Below are 17,187 nucleotides of genomic sequence, written 5' to 3' on the forward strand. Positions count from 1 at the left end.
TCCATTCATCCACTGAAGGGCATCTAGGTTGGCTCCACAGTTTAGCTATTATGAATTGTCCAGCCCTGTTTTTTGTATTTTATTTAGAGACAAGGTCTTACTGGGTTGCTTAGTGCCTTGCTTTTGCTGACACCGGCTTTGAATTTGGGAACACATGCCTCAGGCTCCCAAGCTGCTGAGACTAAGGGAGTGTGCTACTGCAACCAGTCCCTCTATTCTATTCTATTCTACTTATTTATTTATTATTAATTTTTTTTGTGTGTGGTAATATTGTTTATTGAAGGGTGAAGTATTCAGAGAAGAACTTGGAATTAATTGGACTTAGATATAGAAGAATTGAGAGAGGGATAGATATTCATTTGTTCAAAAAACATTATGCATATCTTACATACTATACTAGAAAACAGAGCCAGATTTTGAAATAAAATGATATTTTAATAAATACCGACAAGGCATTAGATAAAATGCAGTATCTATTCCTAATTTTAAAATTTTTCATTAAAATAGGAATATATGGTTTTTTAATTATGAAATTTATCAGTCAAACAAAAAAGGTAAAACAAACAAAAAAAACCCCACAAATATGTACCCAAGACATAGCTTAAAAAAATACTGCAGATAAGCTTTCGGGTGCCCATCCTTGAACACATTTCCTTCCTTATCCCCCAGGAAGCCCACTTGCCCAAATTTGTTGTTGATCATTCATATTCCAATCTTTCTTTCTTTTTTAATGTTTATTTCTTAGTTGTAGGTGGACAAAATATCTTCATTTTACATTTATGTGGGGCTGAGGATGGAACCAAGTGCCTTGTGCATGCTAGGCGAGCGCTCTACCACTGAGCCACAACCTTAGCCATTATATTTCTATTTCTGCTATACATGTGTGTATTTCTAAACATGATAATACATTTTTGCATATTTTGAATATGTTATAAATACTAATTCTTCTGCAGATTTTCTGTTTGGTCATGATGTTTTTAACTTACTCCCAAATAGTTCAGAGCAAAAACATTATACTGTGGTATGTATACAGAGAGAGGGTATAATATACACATGATAACAGTGCATTCATATAACACAAAGAATGGTACAATAAAATCTGTTTACATTTCTCCTTGTGCACATGTTCAATAACATATCTAGTGTGTATTAGGAATGAAAACAGTTGGTCCTAGAATATGCATATTTGAGATGTTATTAAAGTGCTCTCCAATAAAATGAACTAAGCTACACTCTTAGCAGGATATGAAAACTCTCTGTTACTTTACATCCTTGCTAATACTTGGTATTGTCACACTAAATTTTTGTCTTTTTTTTTTTAATTTTTATTGCTGGTTGTTCAAAACATTACATAGTTCTTGATATATCATACTTCACACTTTGATTATATTTATATAATTAAGAGCTCTACAAGGCTTTATTTGAATTTATTTAACATTAAAGTACTGTGAATATATAATACAAAGAATCTTGATTGAAGATTGCTAATACTATAATATGTAAAATTAATTTCCAAGGATTAACAGACACTTAAAAACTAGTTAACTTAGATAATTTGCAGAGTATAGAAATGGGATGCTATTTAGGAATATGTTTAGGTGTTGCCCTCCATTAAGAAATTGAGAAATCTGGGCTGGGGATGTGGCTCAAGCGGTAGCGCGCTCGCCTGGCATGCGTGCGGCCCGGGTTCGATCCTCAGCACCACATACCAACAAAGATGTTGTGTCCGCCGAGAACTTATAAATAAATATTAAAAATTCTCTCTCTCTCTCTCTCTCTCTCTCTCTCTCTCTCTCTCTCTCCTCTCTCACTCTCTCTTTAAAAAAAAAAAAAAAAGAAATTGAGAAATCGGGCTGGGGATGTGGCTCAAGCAGTAACGCGCTCGCCTGGCATGCGTGCGGCCCGGGTTCGATCCTCAGCACCACATACCAACAAAGATGTTGTGTCCGCTGAGAACTAAAAAATAAATATTAAAAATTCTCTCTCTCTCTCTCTCTCTCTCTCTCCTCTCTCACTCTCTCTTTAAAAAAAAAAAGAAAGAAATTGAGAAATCAACCATTTCCTGACTCAGATATTAGCTTTCTTACCTATTATGGAAAGCCGCTTTTTCCTCTCTGTTTCAAATCCTGCGTTATCCAAACCTTCTAGTGATGACAATGGTTCTAAATTAGTAGCCTACAAAAGAAAAAGGGCATGAGTGCTATTTTTTTTCCCACAGGGCTTTAAGCAGAATTCTCTCCCCTACCAAATACAACCTAGTTATTATACATTGTTAGCGGGCCTTATCAAATCTTCTACTCTTAGAAATTGTAATCCTGCCAGGCATAGTGACCCATGACAATAATCTCAGCTGTTCAGGAGGCTGAGGCTACAGGATCACTTGTGAAGCTTCAGGATCACTTGAGTTCAAGAGTTCAAAGATGGCCTGGGCAACATAGTGAAATTCTATTAAAAAAAATCATTTAATCCTAACATAATTCTTCAAAGCTGTCAGTTTCTATATAATATATTATTCTTATTTGTAATTTTGAGTATGTAGTTTTGAGGGGTAGAGATACGATAGTGTATGTGTGTGTGTATATATATACACACACACACACACACACACACACACACACACACACTTGTTTCATATATTAACTTATAGAATTAAGTCCCATAAATTCTTCCTGAAGAGGAAAAAATCCCTTATTCATACCTGTGTACTTCCATTTATCACAAGTAATATCTTGAGGCTCTTCATATGAATACTACGATCAAGCAGTTCTACAGCTTTGTCCAGGTCATCTTGAGTAGTTAATGGAATTACCAACTAAACAAAAAGAAACATAAGGAATCATGTAGTCATCTCACCAGATCAAGTTCTTTCATGAATATCTATTACAAGGGAATTATAAATCTCAAAATACTCTTTGATTTGTTACTAGAATTAAATTCTAAATGAGTATATGTATCTAATTATTCTGCTCTTCCTATCCTACCAACATTGAAATCTTACACTGACTCTACAGATATTTTTAAATTTTGCTTTATTAATTATTACATTTTTTGATAAGTATATTTAAAGATGAATTTCCTAGAGTATTTTCACAATACTGCTAAATTTAAGTTATACATCCTAAAACAGTTTTAAGGGGTTCATGTACAAACTATATAAAATAAAGCTATTACTTTTCATCTGTATAGATAAAACTTTTGGTTCTTTTTCTAGTAGTAACCACAAATTTTCACTCTCAAACGAAATATGTGATATATACCAAACACTGAGTATCTGTGATAGCTGTCACAGAGTGTGCTCCTAGCAATAAACCTGAGAACTATAGTCCACCTAGGGTTTATCTCCATAACCCTAGTGACCTGACCACTACATTCTAAAGCAAGTAAACTAAATGGGTCAGCCAGCCACCTCTGAGCAAATCCTGAATATATACTCTGCTTCCACTGGTCCTCTTGAAGCCAGAATTAGACAGGCAGTCAGTATAGATAGGTAAATTGAGTCAGGTTAGAGCAAGGAGGCCAATTTGAGTGAGTCCAGGAAGTTGGGAGACTGCCCCCTGAGGAACTGAAATGCCTTCAGAGCCCTTCTTCCACCCTATCAAGACAACCTGCCCTAGCTCCAACCTGTTGCTAAGGTAACCTGTCCCAGGAATTGCCCCTTCCTACACTGAGTTGTAAAAGTTGTAAATTAATGTGTCCTGGGCTGTTTCATCCTGCCCTTCCCCCTTCAGCCCACTAGTTTCCCACATTTTGGCCATCCTAGTCACATACAAGAAGGAAAAAGATAAGGGGAAGAGAGCAGGAGAACAAAAGAAGCTTAAAACATAGAAAAAGGGGAAATACCTCACTTCTTGGGATACTAGGATACCAGCTATGGCCCCCTTCTCCCTCTCAGAAGTCTCCAAATTCCTGGACTCACTCAAATTGGCCTCCTTGATCTGATCTGACTTGATTTATCTATCCATACCAACTGCCTGTCTAATTCTGGCTTCAAGAGGACCAGTGGAAGCAGAGTGTACATTCAGGGTTTGCTCTTTTTAAATAACCCTGCTTTATATACTTGCCTAGGTGTACTTCTCTAATGTTATACTTCAACATGTGAGGGAGCAGAAGCCATAACTGGTGGTATCATTCTCATGAATAAAATGTTATACAGGACAGAGGCACCTGAGGTGTATGAGATAAAGTGTGACTCACATAATTTAAGAAAAACAAAATGACCTTTCTTTTTCAAAAAGAATGTCAACTTAGAGGCTTATGAAAACTCTATTAATAACATCAAAGTACATCCATTTCACTGAAAAAGGGATAGGATAAAAACAAATAAACAAATACCATACTTGTTAACAAAGTCTACTAAGTATAGCATCTGGGCCATTTAAAATGTGATGCCTACTTAGGTTTCGGTCCTCTATAGTAAAAAGCCCTTAAGGATAAGGATCCCCAACTCCAGGCACAGTGGCCTGCCAAACATCACAGGAATGAGCTCAATCTGCACATGAACCTTCTAGTTGGCATACTGTACACTCATTCTATGCAGATTTCTCTAAAAAGGTCCTTGGTTTAATGAAGATGCTAGGCACATATATAATCCAGGAGTAATATCAATTCCACCATTCATTCTGCTTGCATTTACTTATTCTGTACTTAAATTTTATTTCCAATGTATTTTTACAGCTAATTGTATATTACTACAAGTTATCAACTAAGTACTGGGCTCTTTTATCTCTGTAAGAAATGTTTTCTAATAAACTGTTTGGTGTCAGATCTAAAGCCTGATCTACTGATTTGCTTAATTAAATCCATTCACTTTCCTACCAATTATGAATCATATTTGTGTATCTTTATTTTTAAACAAAAACTATCTATCTATTTATTTATTGTGGTGCTAGGAATGGAACCCATAACCTCAAGCATTCTACCACAGAACTATGCCCCCAACCCCATGTTTGTATTATCTTGCTCCTATCTTCAATACTCTATTTTTATAATCCTGATATGATCCCTCACATCTTAATGTCACCTGTTATAAAATGTAAAATGAAGATAGAGTCAAGGATAAGTTCCAACTTATCTAAATTATACTAAATAAATCACAGAATGTTTGCTTGTTTGGTGAATCATTTTAGCCTCATTCATGAAATTTGTTACCCTCTGGCTTATTTTTGGTAAATCAGAAGTACGTTTCTAAATCCTTTCTGAAAATAAAACTAAAAATTAAGTCTAAGTACACATTATAAGTACATATTAAATAGAACTTAATAAAGAAAAAACTATCTTCCTTTTTTTACATAATTAAATCTGAAAACAATCCATATAAGGGGTGGTAGTTTTATGGACCTGTAGACAAGCATAAAACTCATTTATTTTATTTTTATTCTACTTCTTTATAAATATTTTTTCTAGCATAACATGAATTCCTCTTTTGAAAATGAACATTATTTCATAAATACCAAGTTTTCCAAAATTGAAAGAACCAACAAATTTAAGCTGGGATTAGTTGAATTTTTTTAAAATTTATTAGTTGTAGATGAACACAATACCTTTGTATTATTTATTTATTTTTATGTGGTGCTGAGGATTGAACCAAGTGTCTCACACATGCGAGGCAAGTGCTCTATCACTGAGCCACAACCCCAGCCCCGGATTGGCTGAATTTGTTGGTTTGGCTCCTCTTTACCTAATAAAGTGATGGCTATATGTATCATGTGTTGCTGGGAGGGGTATGGAGGTGTTCAGGCAAAGGAAGGATTTTCTAAGATCTTTCTTATTTTAGATAGTAGAGAAGGAAAACTATAAGATTTTTCCTAGTACCACCAAAATACAACATCCTGGGTTCGGTTTGGGACAACATTCTGATGTGAATCAGGACTGATTAGCTCACTGAAAATAGATTCTCACATAACCTCGGGGCTGTAAGAAATCTTAAATGCAATCTTACCCTAATACTACCTCTAGTAGATTCCTGCAAAGAGGCCTCTCACATTTTATAATGTCAGAATCACTTATAAAAGCCCTTCAAAAAGCACGAGAAAAATAAACTACAATGAGAAGAATATTCAATTTTTTTTAAAGGAAATAAGAAAGAGTTCCTGAAATTACAAAATCAGACAACTTGATGCCAATACTCTAGAAACCCAGGACCCGGGTAGGGGGATTGGAAGAACTAAGAAAAAAAAAAACCAAAACAAACAAACAAAAAACCCAGCTATTCTAGGAGTCAGCACAGGTACAATATGGACAAATGTCAAAATAACCCCATTTTTTGTGACTAACCTACCAGGCTGGTAGATGAAGACAACATTGTAATCTTAATGTATTTAGGCATCTGAAAGTTTTCCATGATACAATTTGAGACCCCCCCACACACACACACACATAGAGTGATGTCTTGGTTCCCTAGAATCATACTGTGAAATAAGGATTCAAATTTATTATATGGGAAAAAGATACTAGGAAACACTGGCAGGGGAATGGGGGAAACAAGGAAAGGAATGAGGTTCATGAAGGGTGTATTATTCAGCAAGTTATCACTTTCAGCAAGTGCAGTCCATTCATCTGCACTACCCTGGGGTCATAATTCTAGAAATCCCTCAGAGTCCCAAGGGCTGGCAGCTAGAAATCAGACCAGCATGTACAGAAATAAAGTGCCAAAATTGGGCTGAGCAGTAAGATGTGTTTATGGCTAAATAAAAACCCAAAAAGTATTTGAAAAATAAAATTTCAAGCTATTACTACAGAGGATATGGATTTTTACTTTATCAAATTAATACAGTGATTTCTTCAGACAGGCATTACTTGCTACGTTAGTATTCAATTTGGTTTTAAATTAATAATTACCTCATTTAAAATCTACTATTTTCAAATGTTTTATTTGAACAGTGCTTTAACATTTACAAAGCAGTTTCACATGTTTTCTCTTAAGGTAAGTTTATCAAGATTTCCACTGTTATTCTATCCCCATTGGTACCTTCCCTATTCCTACAACATACAAGTCTTTCCCATCTTAGGATCTCTATATGAACTGCTCTCAAGCTGCTTTCTCTCCCAGCAACATTCTTCCCCTAAAATTTGTTGCAGGGTTTCATACTAATGTTTCTGTGTCTAGTGGAGATATTTACTAAATGTCACCATCTTCCCAATTAGAATAAGTTACACTGCATGTTTATATATGTCAAAATACACCCTACTGTCATGTATAGCTAAAAAGAATTTAAAAATTATTTATTCAAGGAAAAAAAATGTCACCACCTCAGTTACTTCCTTAATACCATGAATACCTACTGTCCTTGTCTTTATTCATCAACACAATGCATTTCCTTCAAAGAACTTCATATATAAACAATTCATTTATAAATTGCTTCATACTACAAATCTATAATGCCTACCCCATGAGAGGCTGTTCTTCAGTGCCAGAGCCCTTAAAATCACATGTTCTGACCCCCAAACATAACAATCTAATCTGTCCTAACCAACAGAAAATAATCCTTTAAGTTTCAACTAAATTGTCTGACTACCAAAGTTCCATTGTCTGCAGCCAAGTACAGTATGAGAGAAAAAAGATCATTTAGCAATAAAATAATAGAATAAAAATTAAAAATATATAAGTAGTTACATATAAAGTATAACCAAGTAGTACATATATTTCCTGCTAGCATGGACTCTTATTCAATTATTTGCACAACAGTTGAACCTTCTATTATCTCCACAATGGGAAAAAACCCATTTTGATCAGTTAGAATTTACAAATTTACCTGAGATATTTTGTCTAACATACCATATTCTTATCAATAACTAAATAAAAACACAAAAGTCCTTAAATGATATGAAATGCACACACTTATTCTAAAATAAAGACTACCAAAAGTTAAACTATATTTGTTTACCTCGTTATTGGTATAATGTAGATCCATAGACTGTCCAAAGGCAATTTTGGCTTTAGATCTCAGATCTCCCAGTTTAACTGGTCTGGGAAACTGAAGGATTCTATATGGACAAAATTTTTAAATATTTTATTTATTTTAGGCAGTTAAATATATACAACATTTCCTAAATACAAAATTAAGCAAAAAATAAACTTCAACAGTTCATTTTCTATTTATTTATTTACTTTTTCCACATTTTTTACTAGTGCATTATACTTGTATACAATGTGGAATCCACTGTTACATACTCATATATGCACACAATATGATGATATAATTTGGCTAACATCACTCCCTAGCACTCCACCTTCCAAATCCTTCTACCCTCTGGTCCCTTTCTTCTGTTCTACTTATCACCCTATACTTTTCTTTTCCTTCTTTCTCTCTAGCATCCACATGAGAGAAAATATAATGACTCTTTGAATTTGTCTTATTTCACTTAACATAATGATCTTAAGTTCCATTCATTTTCCTGCAAACAACATAATTTTGTTTTTTATGACTATAACAGCTCATTTTTATTGAGTATACAAATTTTTCAACATGAAGTTTAAAAACTCTGAAGTTTGTTTGCTCTATCCTAATTTTAAAAAACAATTCTCAAAACTTCAGTTTTTAATCTACAGTTTTTAATCCACACTGAAAATGTTAAAGAGCAATATAAAACATCCACTGAGGAATGTGATCAAATTTATGTGACAAATGCACAGCAGAATACAATGAAACTGTTAAAAAAAAAAAAAGTAAAATTGTTCTTTGGGGATTCAAATTTTTTCTCTCTATACCCTTACCAACTCAACATTTTTTTTGGTACTGGGGATTGAACTCAGGGGTGCTTAACCACTGAGCCACATTCCAATCCTTTTTTGTATATTATTTAGAGGCAGGGTCTCACTAAGTTGCTTAGGGTCTCACTAAATTGATGAGGCTGGCTTTGAACTCTAGATCCTCCTGCCTCCTCCTCTCAAGCTGTTGGGATTACAGCATGTGCCACCACACCCTGCTTCAACTCAACATTTTTGAGCAAATATATTATGTAAGCCTGACTCCAAAATAAACATTTTAAAGGGATTGAAATATTGAAAGAAAATAAAATTATATAACATTTCTTCCCATATTCCAAAAGACTAGCCTGCACTGCCCTAGAGAGCATGCATTAAAGCTTGGATACTACCACATAGGGTTATAAATTCCAAACAAAAGCCCACATCTGCTTTGCTCCCATTATGCCTAACATATAGTAAGTACTCAATAAATAGGACTGAATGAAAACTTGGGGAAAAATTCCTAAAAGAATCTTGAATAAGAAAGTAGAGTGAACAATGATTCTATGGTATGTCTGGTATATTTCATTTTTCTCAACATCTATCTGTAAAACATCTTTACATCTTCAAATTTTATGATTTGTGACCCATTTTAAAGTGTTTAGAATTAACAGATGAGTAAATTAACTACAGGGACACTAAAAGTAGAAATAGAATCACTTTTCTCTAACTACTTTCAGGTCATGTTAGTAATTTCGTTGTTAACTATCACTACTACCACTTTTGCACTGATATACAGATACCAAGTGGAAGGTTAAATTTATATCTCTGCTAAAATAACTTGCAGCCACCATTCCAACTCACCTTCCTCAACATTACCAACGAAATACATGTCATAGCATTGAGGTCTCTTGAGAATAATCAAAATTATAAATATTAAGTCCACATATATAAATTCTGTATAGTATCTGGAGGGATGATACAATTTTAAGAAGAAATATATTTAATTTCCACTGAGCAAAAGTAAAAGAAAATGCAATAAGGGCTGCATTATGCAGTGACCTTACTTAGTTCCTGATATTGCAAAGTAAAAACATTAATCAATTCTAACGTTTAGGCAGAATTTTAACAAACTCCAGTCTAAGTCACATGTTACACACTACCAAAGACCACTCATTTCTCAATTTTAGGCCACGAAATTCATTCACATATGGAAGAAACCTTTATAGCTTAATCAGAATATATGTTTTACTAAATGAAGTGACATGTTATGTTTCCTTCCTTACCTTTTTTCTCCTCTATGTTCAAATTTCACTCGGACATCATTCTATAATGAAATGACAAACCAATTGTAATTATTCAGATAAAACTTTTAGAATTTCTAAAATCATATTTTCTTAGCCATTCATTTAATATAAAACAGAAAGGAAAGAAGGTTTCATTTTCAAAGCCAGTCCAATCATTTGATAATATCTGTTAAAAAGCTCAGCTGAGAATTATGTTGGTGAAACTAGGCACAATAGGAAAGAACACTAAGATCTATTAGTGAAGGAACCAAGGATATAAAACATTTACTGATCCTGTTATAGGGAAATACATAATACTTTATCACAGTCCCCCTTAAACATGTGGTAAATGTTCTAAGATTCCCCATCTTATTGACAACTTTCACCTCTTCTCTTAACCACCCATTACGTCCCATCATTCTATATATAGGTTACCTATAAAAACTATAAAAGTCAATTTAATTTGGGGAAGTGGGATACCGGGGATTGAACCCAGAGGCACTTAATCACTGAGCCACATCCCCAGCCCTTTTTTATTTTAAGACAAGGTCTAATTTGCTTAGGCCCAGGTTAAGTTACTGAGGCTGGCTTTGAACTTGTGATCCTCCTGCTTCAGCCTCCCAAGCCACTGGGATTACAGGCATGTGCCACTGCACCTGGCTCAATTTAAGTTTTTTTTTTTTTTTTAAGAGAGAGAGAGAGAGAGAGAATTTTTTTAATATTTATTTTTTAGTTCTTGGCAGACACAACATCTTTGTTGGTATGTAGTGCTGAGGATCGAACCCGGGCCGCATGCATGCCAGGCGAGCGCGCTACCGCTTGAGCCACATCCCCAGCCCCAATTTAAGTTTTTATACATATCCTATATATAAGATGATGGGGCATCGGAGTTAAAGAAAGCACTTAACAGCTTCTCTTTGGCATATCCAAATTGCCAGAATCACAGCTCTGGTACTTTGGGGCTATTATTAAGTTATTAAGGGTTACTTGAACACATGATACTGTGGCAGTCAATCTTATAACTGAGGTTATACTAATTGACAGATAGGTAAAATATACATCATAAATAAAATAGACAAATGTAAATTAATGTTCTAGGCAGGAGAGAGCAACAGTGCAAGATTTTATCATGCTACTCAGAACATCATTACTACTGAAGACTTAAGAACTGTTTATTTCTGGAATTTTCCATCAAATATTTTAGGCCTCAGTTGACATATGGGTAAACCCGTGGAAAGCAAAACCACAGATAAGGAGGAACTACTATATTTCCACTTTTCATACTGGGCATCACAAATGAATTTCATTTATAAGAATTAAAATCACCTTCATTTGTAAATAGCCAGAGTAGATTATTTGAAGGAAAATTGCTTAAGTGCTTTAAGAATGGATAAAATAACACCTTTAGAAAGCAGTTACCACATTAAATGAAACTATGTTTTTTTAATGTATACTGTCCCAGGAAAATGTATATAACAAAACATTTGGCTCAAAAGTATAAAAGATACACACATTAAATTAGTCTTTTATAGGATCAGAACATTAAAGGAAATAATTCATAAAGCAACAAAATATACTTATAAAAATATTATTGAACAAATACCTGCTTTTTTGGTGATGAAGATTTCGTTTTTCTGGTTTCCTGTAAGGATAATGCTGGTCGACTGGCCTTATGAAGGACAGCCAAATCTTGCATGATTGAGTTCAAAGCTTGCTGATCATCTAGGTATTTTTAAACATACACAGAATTGTAATTCCAATATATACTTATCACAGACATTGAACAAAATTTATATGAAAGTTAATAAAAATGCATTGATTTAATGTAAAACTACACCTAGAGCATTTTAATACCTACACTTTTGGTGAAATAAAATTTTAATTATTTTTAAAAATGAAAACAAAAAAGATGGAGTCCACACAAGACATTTATAGGCGAGAAAAAGTCATTCTGATTCTTCTAACGATTAAACATTTTAGGATAAGGATCAAAACAGCCCTATTACTATAAATTCTTTTCCATAACACCTAAACAAACAAAGACATCTGGGGAGGGGAGGGGGTAAGGGGGCAGGAATGGTAGAAGAATGAATCAGACATTATTATCCTATGTATGTATATGATTATTTGACCTGTATAAGTCTACACTCCATTTATGTATGATGTGTCAAAATGCATTCTACTATCATGTATAACTAATTAGAACAAATTTTTTAAAAAGACATCTTAAAATCTTAATAAAAACAAGTGGGAAAAATAAAGCAACTTGTAAAATATTCATTAAGTATTTATATTTTTATCATTACTATGTTGAGTTTTTAAAATATCTTTATTTTGCTTATTTATTTTTATGTTGTGCTGAGGATCGAACCCAGTGCCTCAAATGTGCAAGGCAAGAGCTCAGCCATTGAGCCACAACCCCAGCCCCAAATATTTATAGTAAAGTGCAGACTTCAAAGCTTCATCTGTGGATATGGGCCTGCTGATATTTGGAACGGATCCCTCAAATTTCTTCACCATCAGAGTTGACTAGACCATAAACATAACAGAATATCTAAGAATTTTGGCCAGTAACAATTTAAAAAGTTAACCCTACAGGAAAATTTATTTCCTTAGAAAAAGTACCAAATCCAGAAAACTAAGTTTCATGAACCATGAACTTTTAGCTTCTTCCAAACATATTAAAGATTTCTTTTATAAAAATTTTAGATGTTTGTTATTAGTGCATTATAATTATATATGGGATTTGATATTACATTATTTGTTTATACACACACAATATAAAAGTAAAATTTGGTCCATTTGAAGATTTCTTTTTGATTCCATGTATGCATGTCAAAATATATTCTATTGTCATGTATATCTAAAAATAATAAATAAAAAATAGAAAATAAAAGAATTGATTTGTTTTTGAAACTATAAAGAATATGCCTCTCAGCAATGCAATTATAAACTATCTAGAAGACTTTAGGGACAAGTTAACTGAATTTCATTAATAAATCAATTCTACTAATAATTATTAACAATTGGTAAATAAAAGAAACAAAAACTTCATATTTACATTTTGGTCTATAATAATTTATGTTCCAGGATGGGTCCGGTGACCCACGCCTCTAATTACAATGACTCAAGAAATTGAGGCAGGAGGATGGTAAGTTTGAGGTCAGCCTCAGCAATTAGGGAGACCCTGTCTCAAAATGTAAAATAAAAAAGACTGAGGATGTAGTTCAGTGGTGAAGTGCCTCTGGGTTCAATTAATTCCCAGTACCAAAATGATAATAATAATAATGTTATAATAATAACATAAGTTTTAATACATAGCATCACAATGTCCAAAAAGAGAAATATTATTATAATAATAACATTATCATCATCATCATCATCATCATCATCATCATCATCATCTGTGTTGCTTAATACTAATTAAAACATGGTACATCCTGTAAGAGAAATTATTATAAACAATCTGACAATTCAAGAGTTTCAATAGTCTTTCAAACACACAGTTGACTTCCCTAATTAATAATTTTTAATAATGTTCAAGATATTCTATTCCATAGAAAAAGTATTTGCATGTTAAAATTTAAAATAATTACAATCGTTTTAATAATAAATTCCAGTTAAAAGAAAATTTTATAATCATTTACAAAGAATCCTTTGTAAAATAAAATTGTCATGTTAGCTTAACCAAATAGGTAACTGAGTCAATCAGATACAATATAATTACAACAAGTGATGCATAAATAGGTCCATGCCAGCCTATGTTGATTATTGATAAAGAAAATAAATTTTCTCTCAGGTTAAATAAGCTCAGAATGATATCAACCAACTGAAATAAAATCATCTGATGTGACCTTCTTGAGGAATGTTAAAATGCTTAATTCTGTACAGGGGAGAGGAAAACTCAAATATTTAAATGTATTTATGTTGTTTTAATTATTTTATTAGAAAAATCTTTAGCACTTGAATTCAGAGTTTTAATATATATAGTATCATAATGTTCAAACAGAAAATCTCTTATATTTACATGTTTATTTCTTTGTTAAGAAATACGAGTTGGGCTAGGAATGTAGCTCAGTGGTAGAGCACTAGCTCAGTGGTAGAGCACTTGCCTAGTATGCATGAAGCCTTGGGTTTTATCCCCAATGATGACTTAAAAAAAAAAAAAAAAGAAAAAAAAAGACTGTTAAAGTAACAATGAATCCCACTATTATGTGTAGTCACAATGTACCAATTTAAAAAAAAAGAGAAAATGTACCATTTTCTACCATATGTGTAAAAAGGGAAAAGTCCAAATGAACAAAAAGTTTAAATCTTGGGAAGATGACATACAAAACAAAGGACAATCTGAGTTTCTTCTTTTGCAGGCTTCAAGAATTACATGGTAGACAAGTACCTATATCAAGAAACTTACTTTGAGGAGATTGATAAAATGTGAACAAATCCCAAATCCACAAAAGATCAAACTTAGTGTGAACATAAAATAAGCACTATTCTAAACAATTCTTAAGACTGTTGTACTCTATTATGAATCCCTGTGGTGGTCACAGGGTACTAGGCATATTAGTTATAAATGTCGTATAGGTCATGGATAGACCCAAAACACAGTGAGAATGCCCAGAGGATATCAGACAGACAAATGAGCACATAGAAAGAGCAGTGGATTTCTAATGTGTGTTTAAAAAAAAAAAAAAAAGGACATTCATATGAACATAAAATCAAAAAAACTGAGATAACTTCAAATGAAATCTTTAATTAAAGATACACTGAATTAGATATCATATACATATTCATTACACTTGAAAAATAACTGTGAGAAATAATAAGTATCTCCTTCTCTAATCCCTTCTCAGAATGGAACCCTCAAGACCTAGGAGAAAAAGGCAAGTGGGGAGAAAATATATAAATGAACACCCACAATTCAGTTTTTTTTTTTTTTTTGTGTGTGTGTGTGTGTGTGTATGTGTGGTAGTATTGGGGATTGCTCAGCCCTTTTAATTTTGAGACAGGGTCTCACTAAATTGCTGAGGCTAGGCTTAAACTTTCAATCCTCCTGCCTCAACCTCCTGAGTTGTTGGGATTACAGGAATATACCACTGCACTTGACCCCACAATCCCTTCTTTTATGGTTCAGTCCCTTTAAATTATCATTCCCAAGCATCAATTGTTTACTGTATTACTCGACAATTCAATTTTATAATTTATTTTTCTCTTGACATCAGACGCTGAAGCAAATCATAATTCATCTGAACAGTTTACTCTGAATGTCCCTACTGTGTCTCCTGCACAAAATTATCATTCTAAAACTGTAAACAACTAACACAAAAAGTACTTTAACTGAAAAATCTATTAAGTAAAAATAAACATTACATAAATCTGATACATTATAAAATTTATATATAAAATGTCTTACTATAACACATAATAGAGAAAAAAATTCCCCCATCCTATCCTTTAATTATAACTGAAAATTCTTTTAGTTTGAACTCACCCATTATGGCAATCAGCTTGATAATTTGTAAGTTAGGAAAATGGCTCTCCCATCAGCATTCTTTATTGCCTTATGAAGTAAAACAAACAAAAAAACCCAAACACATTAATAGTAAGAAACAGAAGAGGCAGCCACAAAAAGAAGAAAAGTAGTATAGACAACACTAATGAGAAATACACAATATGAATATTTTATGTATTTTTTTCTGACAGAAGTACTTTATGTTGGAAAGCTATCATGTAGGCACCCTTATCTAACACACCAAAATTCCAGACTCCCAAAAGAAAAGCATTCAGAATAAACCATAGTGTTTGTACAAATAGCTTAGGGACAATAAGCCATTACCAGTTATTAGTTAGGGATGTTGGAACTCTCCTGAAATCCAAGTCCTCAAGTGCCAGTCAAAGGTTAACCTTGTAAGCAGGTCTTTCTAAGGATAAGTAGTCTGTCACATTAATTCTTTTCTACATAAGCAGCAATAGGAAATTAAAACATTTGTTTAAAGAAAACCGCATAAAGCAATAATTGTAACTGTTGTAAGAAATTCAACATATAATGATATAATTTACCTCGTAATAATAACACAAAGGGGAAAGACAGAGTTATATAGAGTATAAAAAAGTATATTCGTATGTTATTGCAATAAAGTTTGTATCAACCAAACTATACTGTTTATAAATTAAAATGTTAACTCTAATACTCAGGTCAATCACTAAAAAAAAAAAAAAAGAATTTTCAAAATATATATCAAAGAAAACAAGAGAATTCAAATGGCATACTCAAAAATAATTATCTGGCACACTGGCACAGTGGTGCATGCCTGTAATCCCAGCAGCTTAGGAGGCTGAGGCAAGAGGATCAAGAGTTCAAGCCAGCCTCAGCAATTTAGCAAGGCCCTAAGAAATTCAGTGAGACCCTATCTCTAAATAAAATTTTAAAAAGGGCTGGTGATGTGCCTCAGTGGTTAAGTGCCCCTGAGCTCAATCCTTGGTACCAAAAAAAAAAAAAAAAAAGTTATTTAACATAAAAGGTAGTAATAGAGAAACTGAGTAACAATAAGACAACAGACAAGAGATACAAGTAAACCCCCCCAATATAATCCTATCTTATGGTAACTGCCTTAAATATAAATGGGATGAACAAACCAATTAAAACACAGAGATTAGCAGAATAGATTTTAAAACATGATCAACTATATGTTGCCTACAAGAGACACATTTAAATTCAAAGACAAAATAGTTTGTAAGTGAAAGTATAGAATAAGATATACTATGCAAAGAGTAGCCAAGAGGCCTGGAATGGCTATACTAATATCAGACTAAATAGATTATAACAATAAGTTATTAGTAAAATGGGCACTTTATAATGAAAATGGCCTATTTGACAACAACATACTGCAATTATAAACATATGCACCTAATAGTCTCAAAGTACATGAAACAAAAATGACAGAATTTAAGGAAGAAACATGCAATTCATATATAAGAGTGGTAAACTTTGATGCCCCATTTTCAATAATGGATTTAAAAAGTAGAAAGTCAATGAGGAAACAAGATTTGGACAAAATTACTCAACTACTAGACTTAATAGACATCTGTAAAACTTCAAACCCTCAAAACAGCAGAATGCACAATAGAGTATCTTCCAGGACAGCCCATATGCTAGGCAATAAAACTAATCTCAACATACGCAATCACCCAAAATGTGTTCTCTGACAACAATGC

At 33.1% G+C, this 17,187-nt stretch overlaps 1 protein-coding gene across 1 annotated transcript in view; it reads right to left on the reverse strand.

Annotated features, from left to right (window-relative positions):
• Positions 1 to 17,187, reverse strand: part of Map3k2 (mitogen-activated protein kinase kinase kinase 2) — a 74,106-nt gene that overhangs the window by 25,566 nt on the left and 31,353 nt on the right. Inside the window, exons 2-7 of the mRNA XM_026388763.2 lie at positions 15,464 to 15,532; positions 11,576 to 11,694; positions 9,973 to 10,013; positions 7,884 to 7,983; positions 2,699 to 2,812; positions 2,088 to 2,175 (exon numbers count right to left, since the gene is read on the reverse strand). Of these exons, the coding sequence (XP_026244548.1) occupies positions 2,088 to 2,175; positions 2,699 to 2,812; positions 7,884 to 7,983; positions 9,973 to 10,013; positions 11,576 to 11,694; positions 15,464 to 15,467 (466 nt within the window). The 5' untranslated portion in view covers positions 15,468 to 15,532. The remainder of the gene's footprint in view (positions 1 to 2,087; positions 2,176 to 2,698; positions 2,813 to 7,883; positions 7,984 to 9,972; positions 10,014 to 11,575; positions 11,695 to 15,463; positions 15,533 to 17,187) is intronic.

This window comes from Urocitellus parryii, chromosome 1, assembly GCF_045843805.1.
Source record: "Urocitellus parryii isolate mUroPar1 chromosome 1, mUroPar1.hap1, whole genome shotgun sequence".
In the NCBI taxonomy this organism is placed as follows: domain Eukaryota; kingdom Metazoa; phylum Chordata; class Mammalia; order Rodentia; family Sciuridae; genus Urocitellus; species Urocitellus parryii.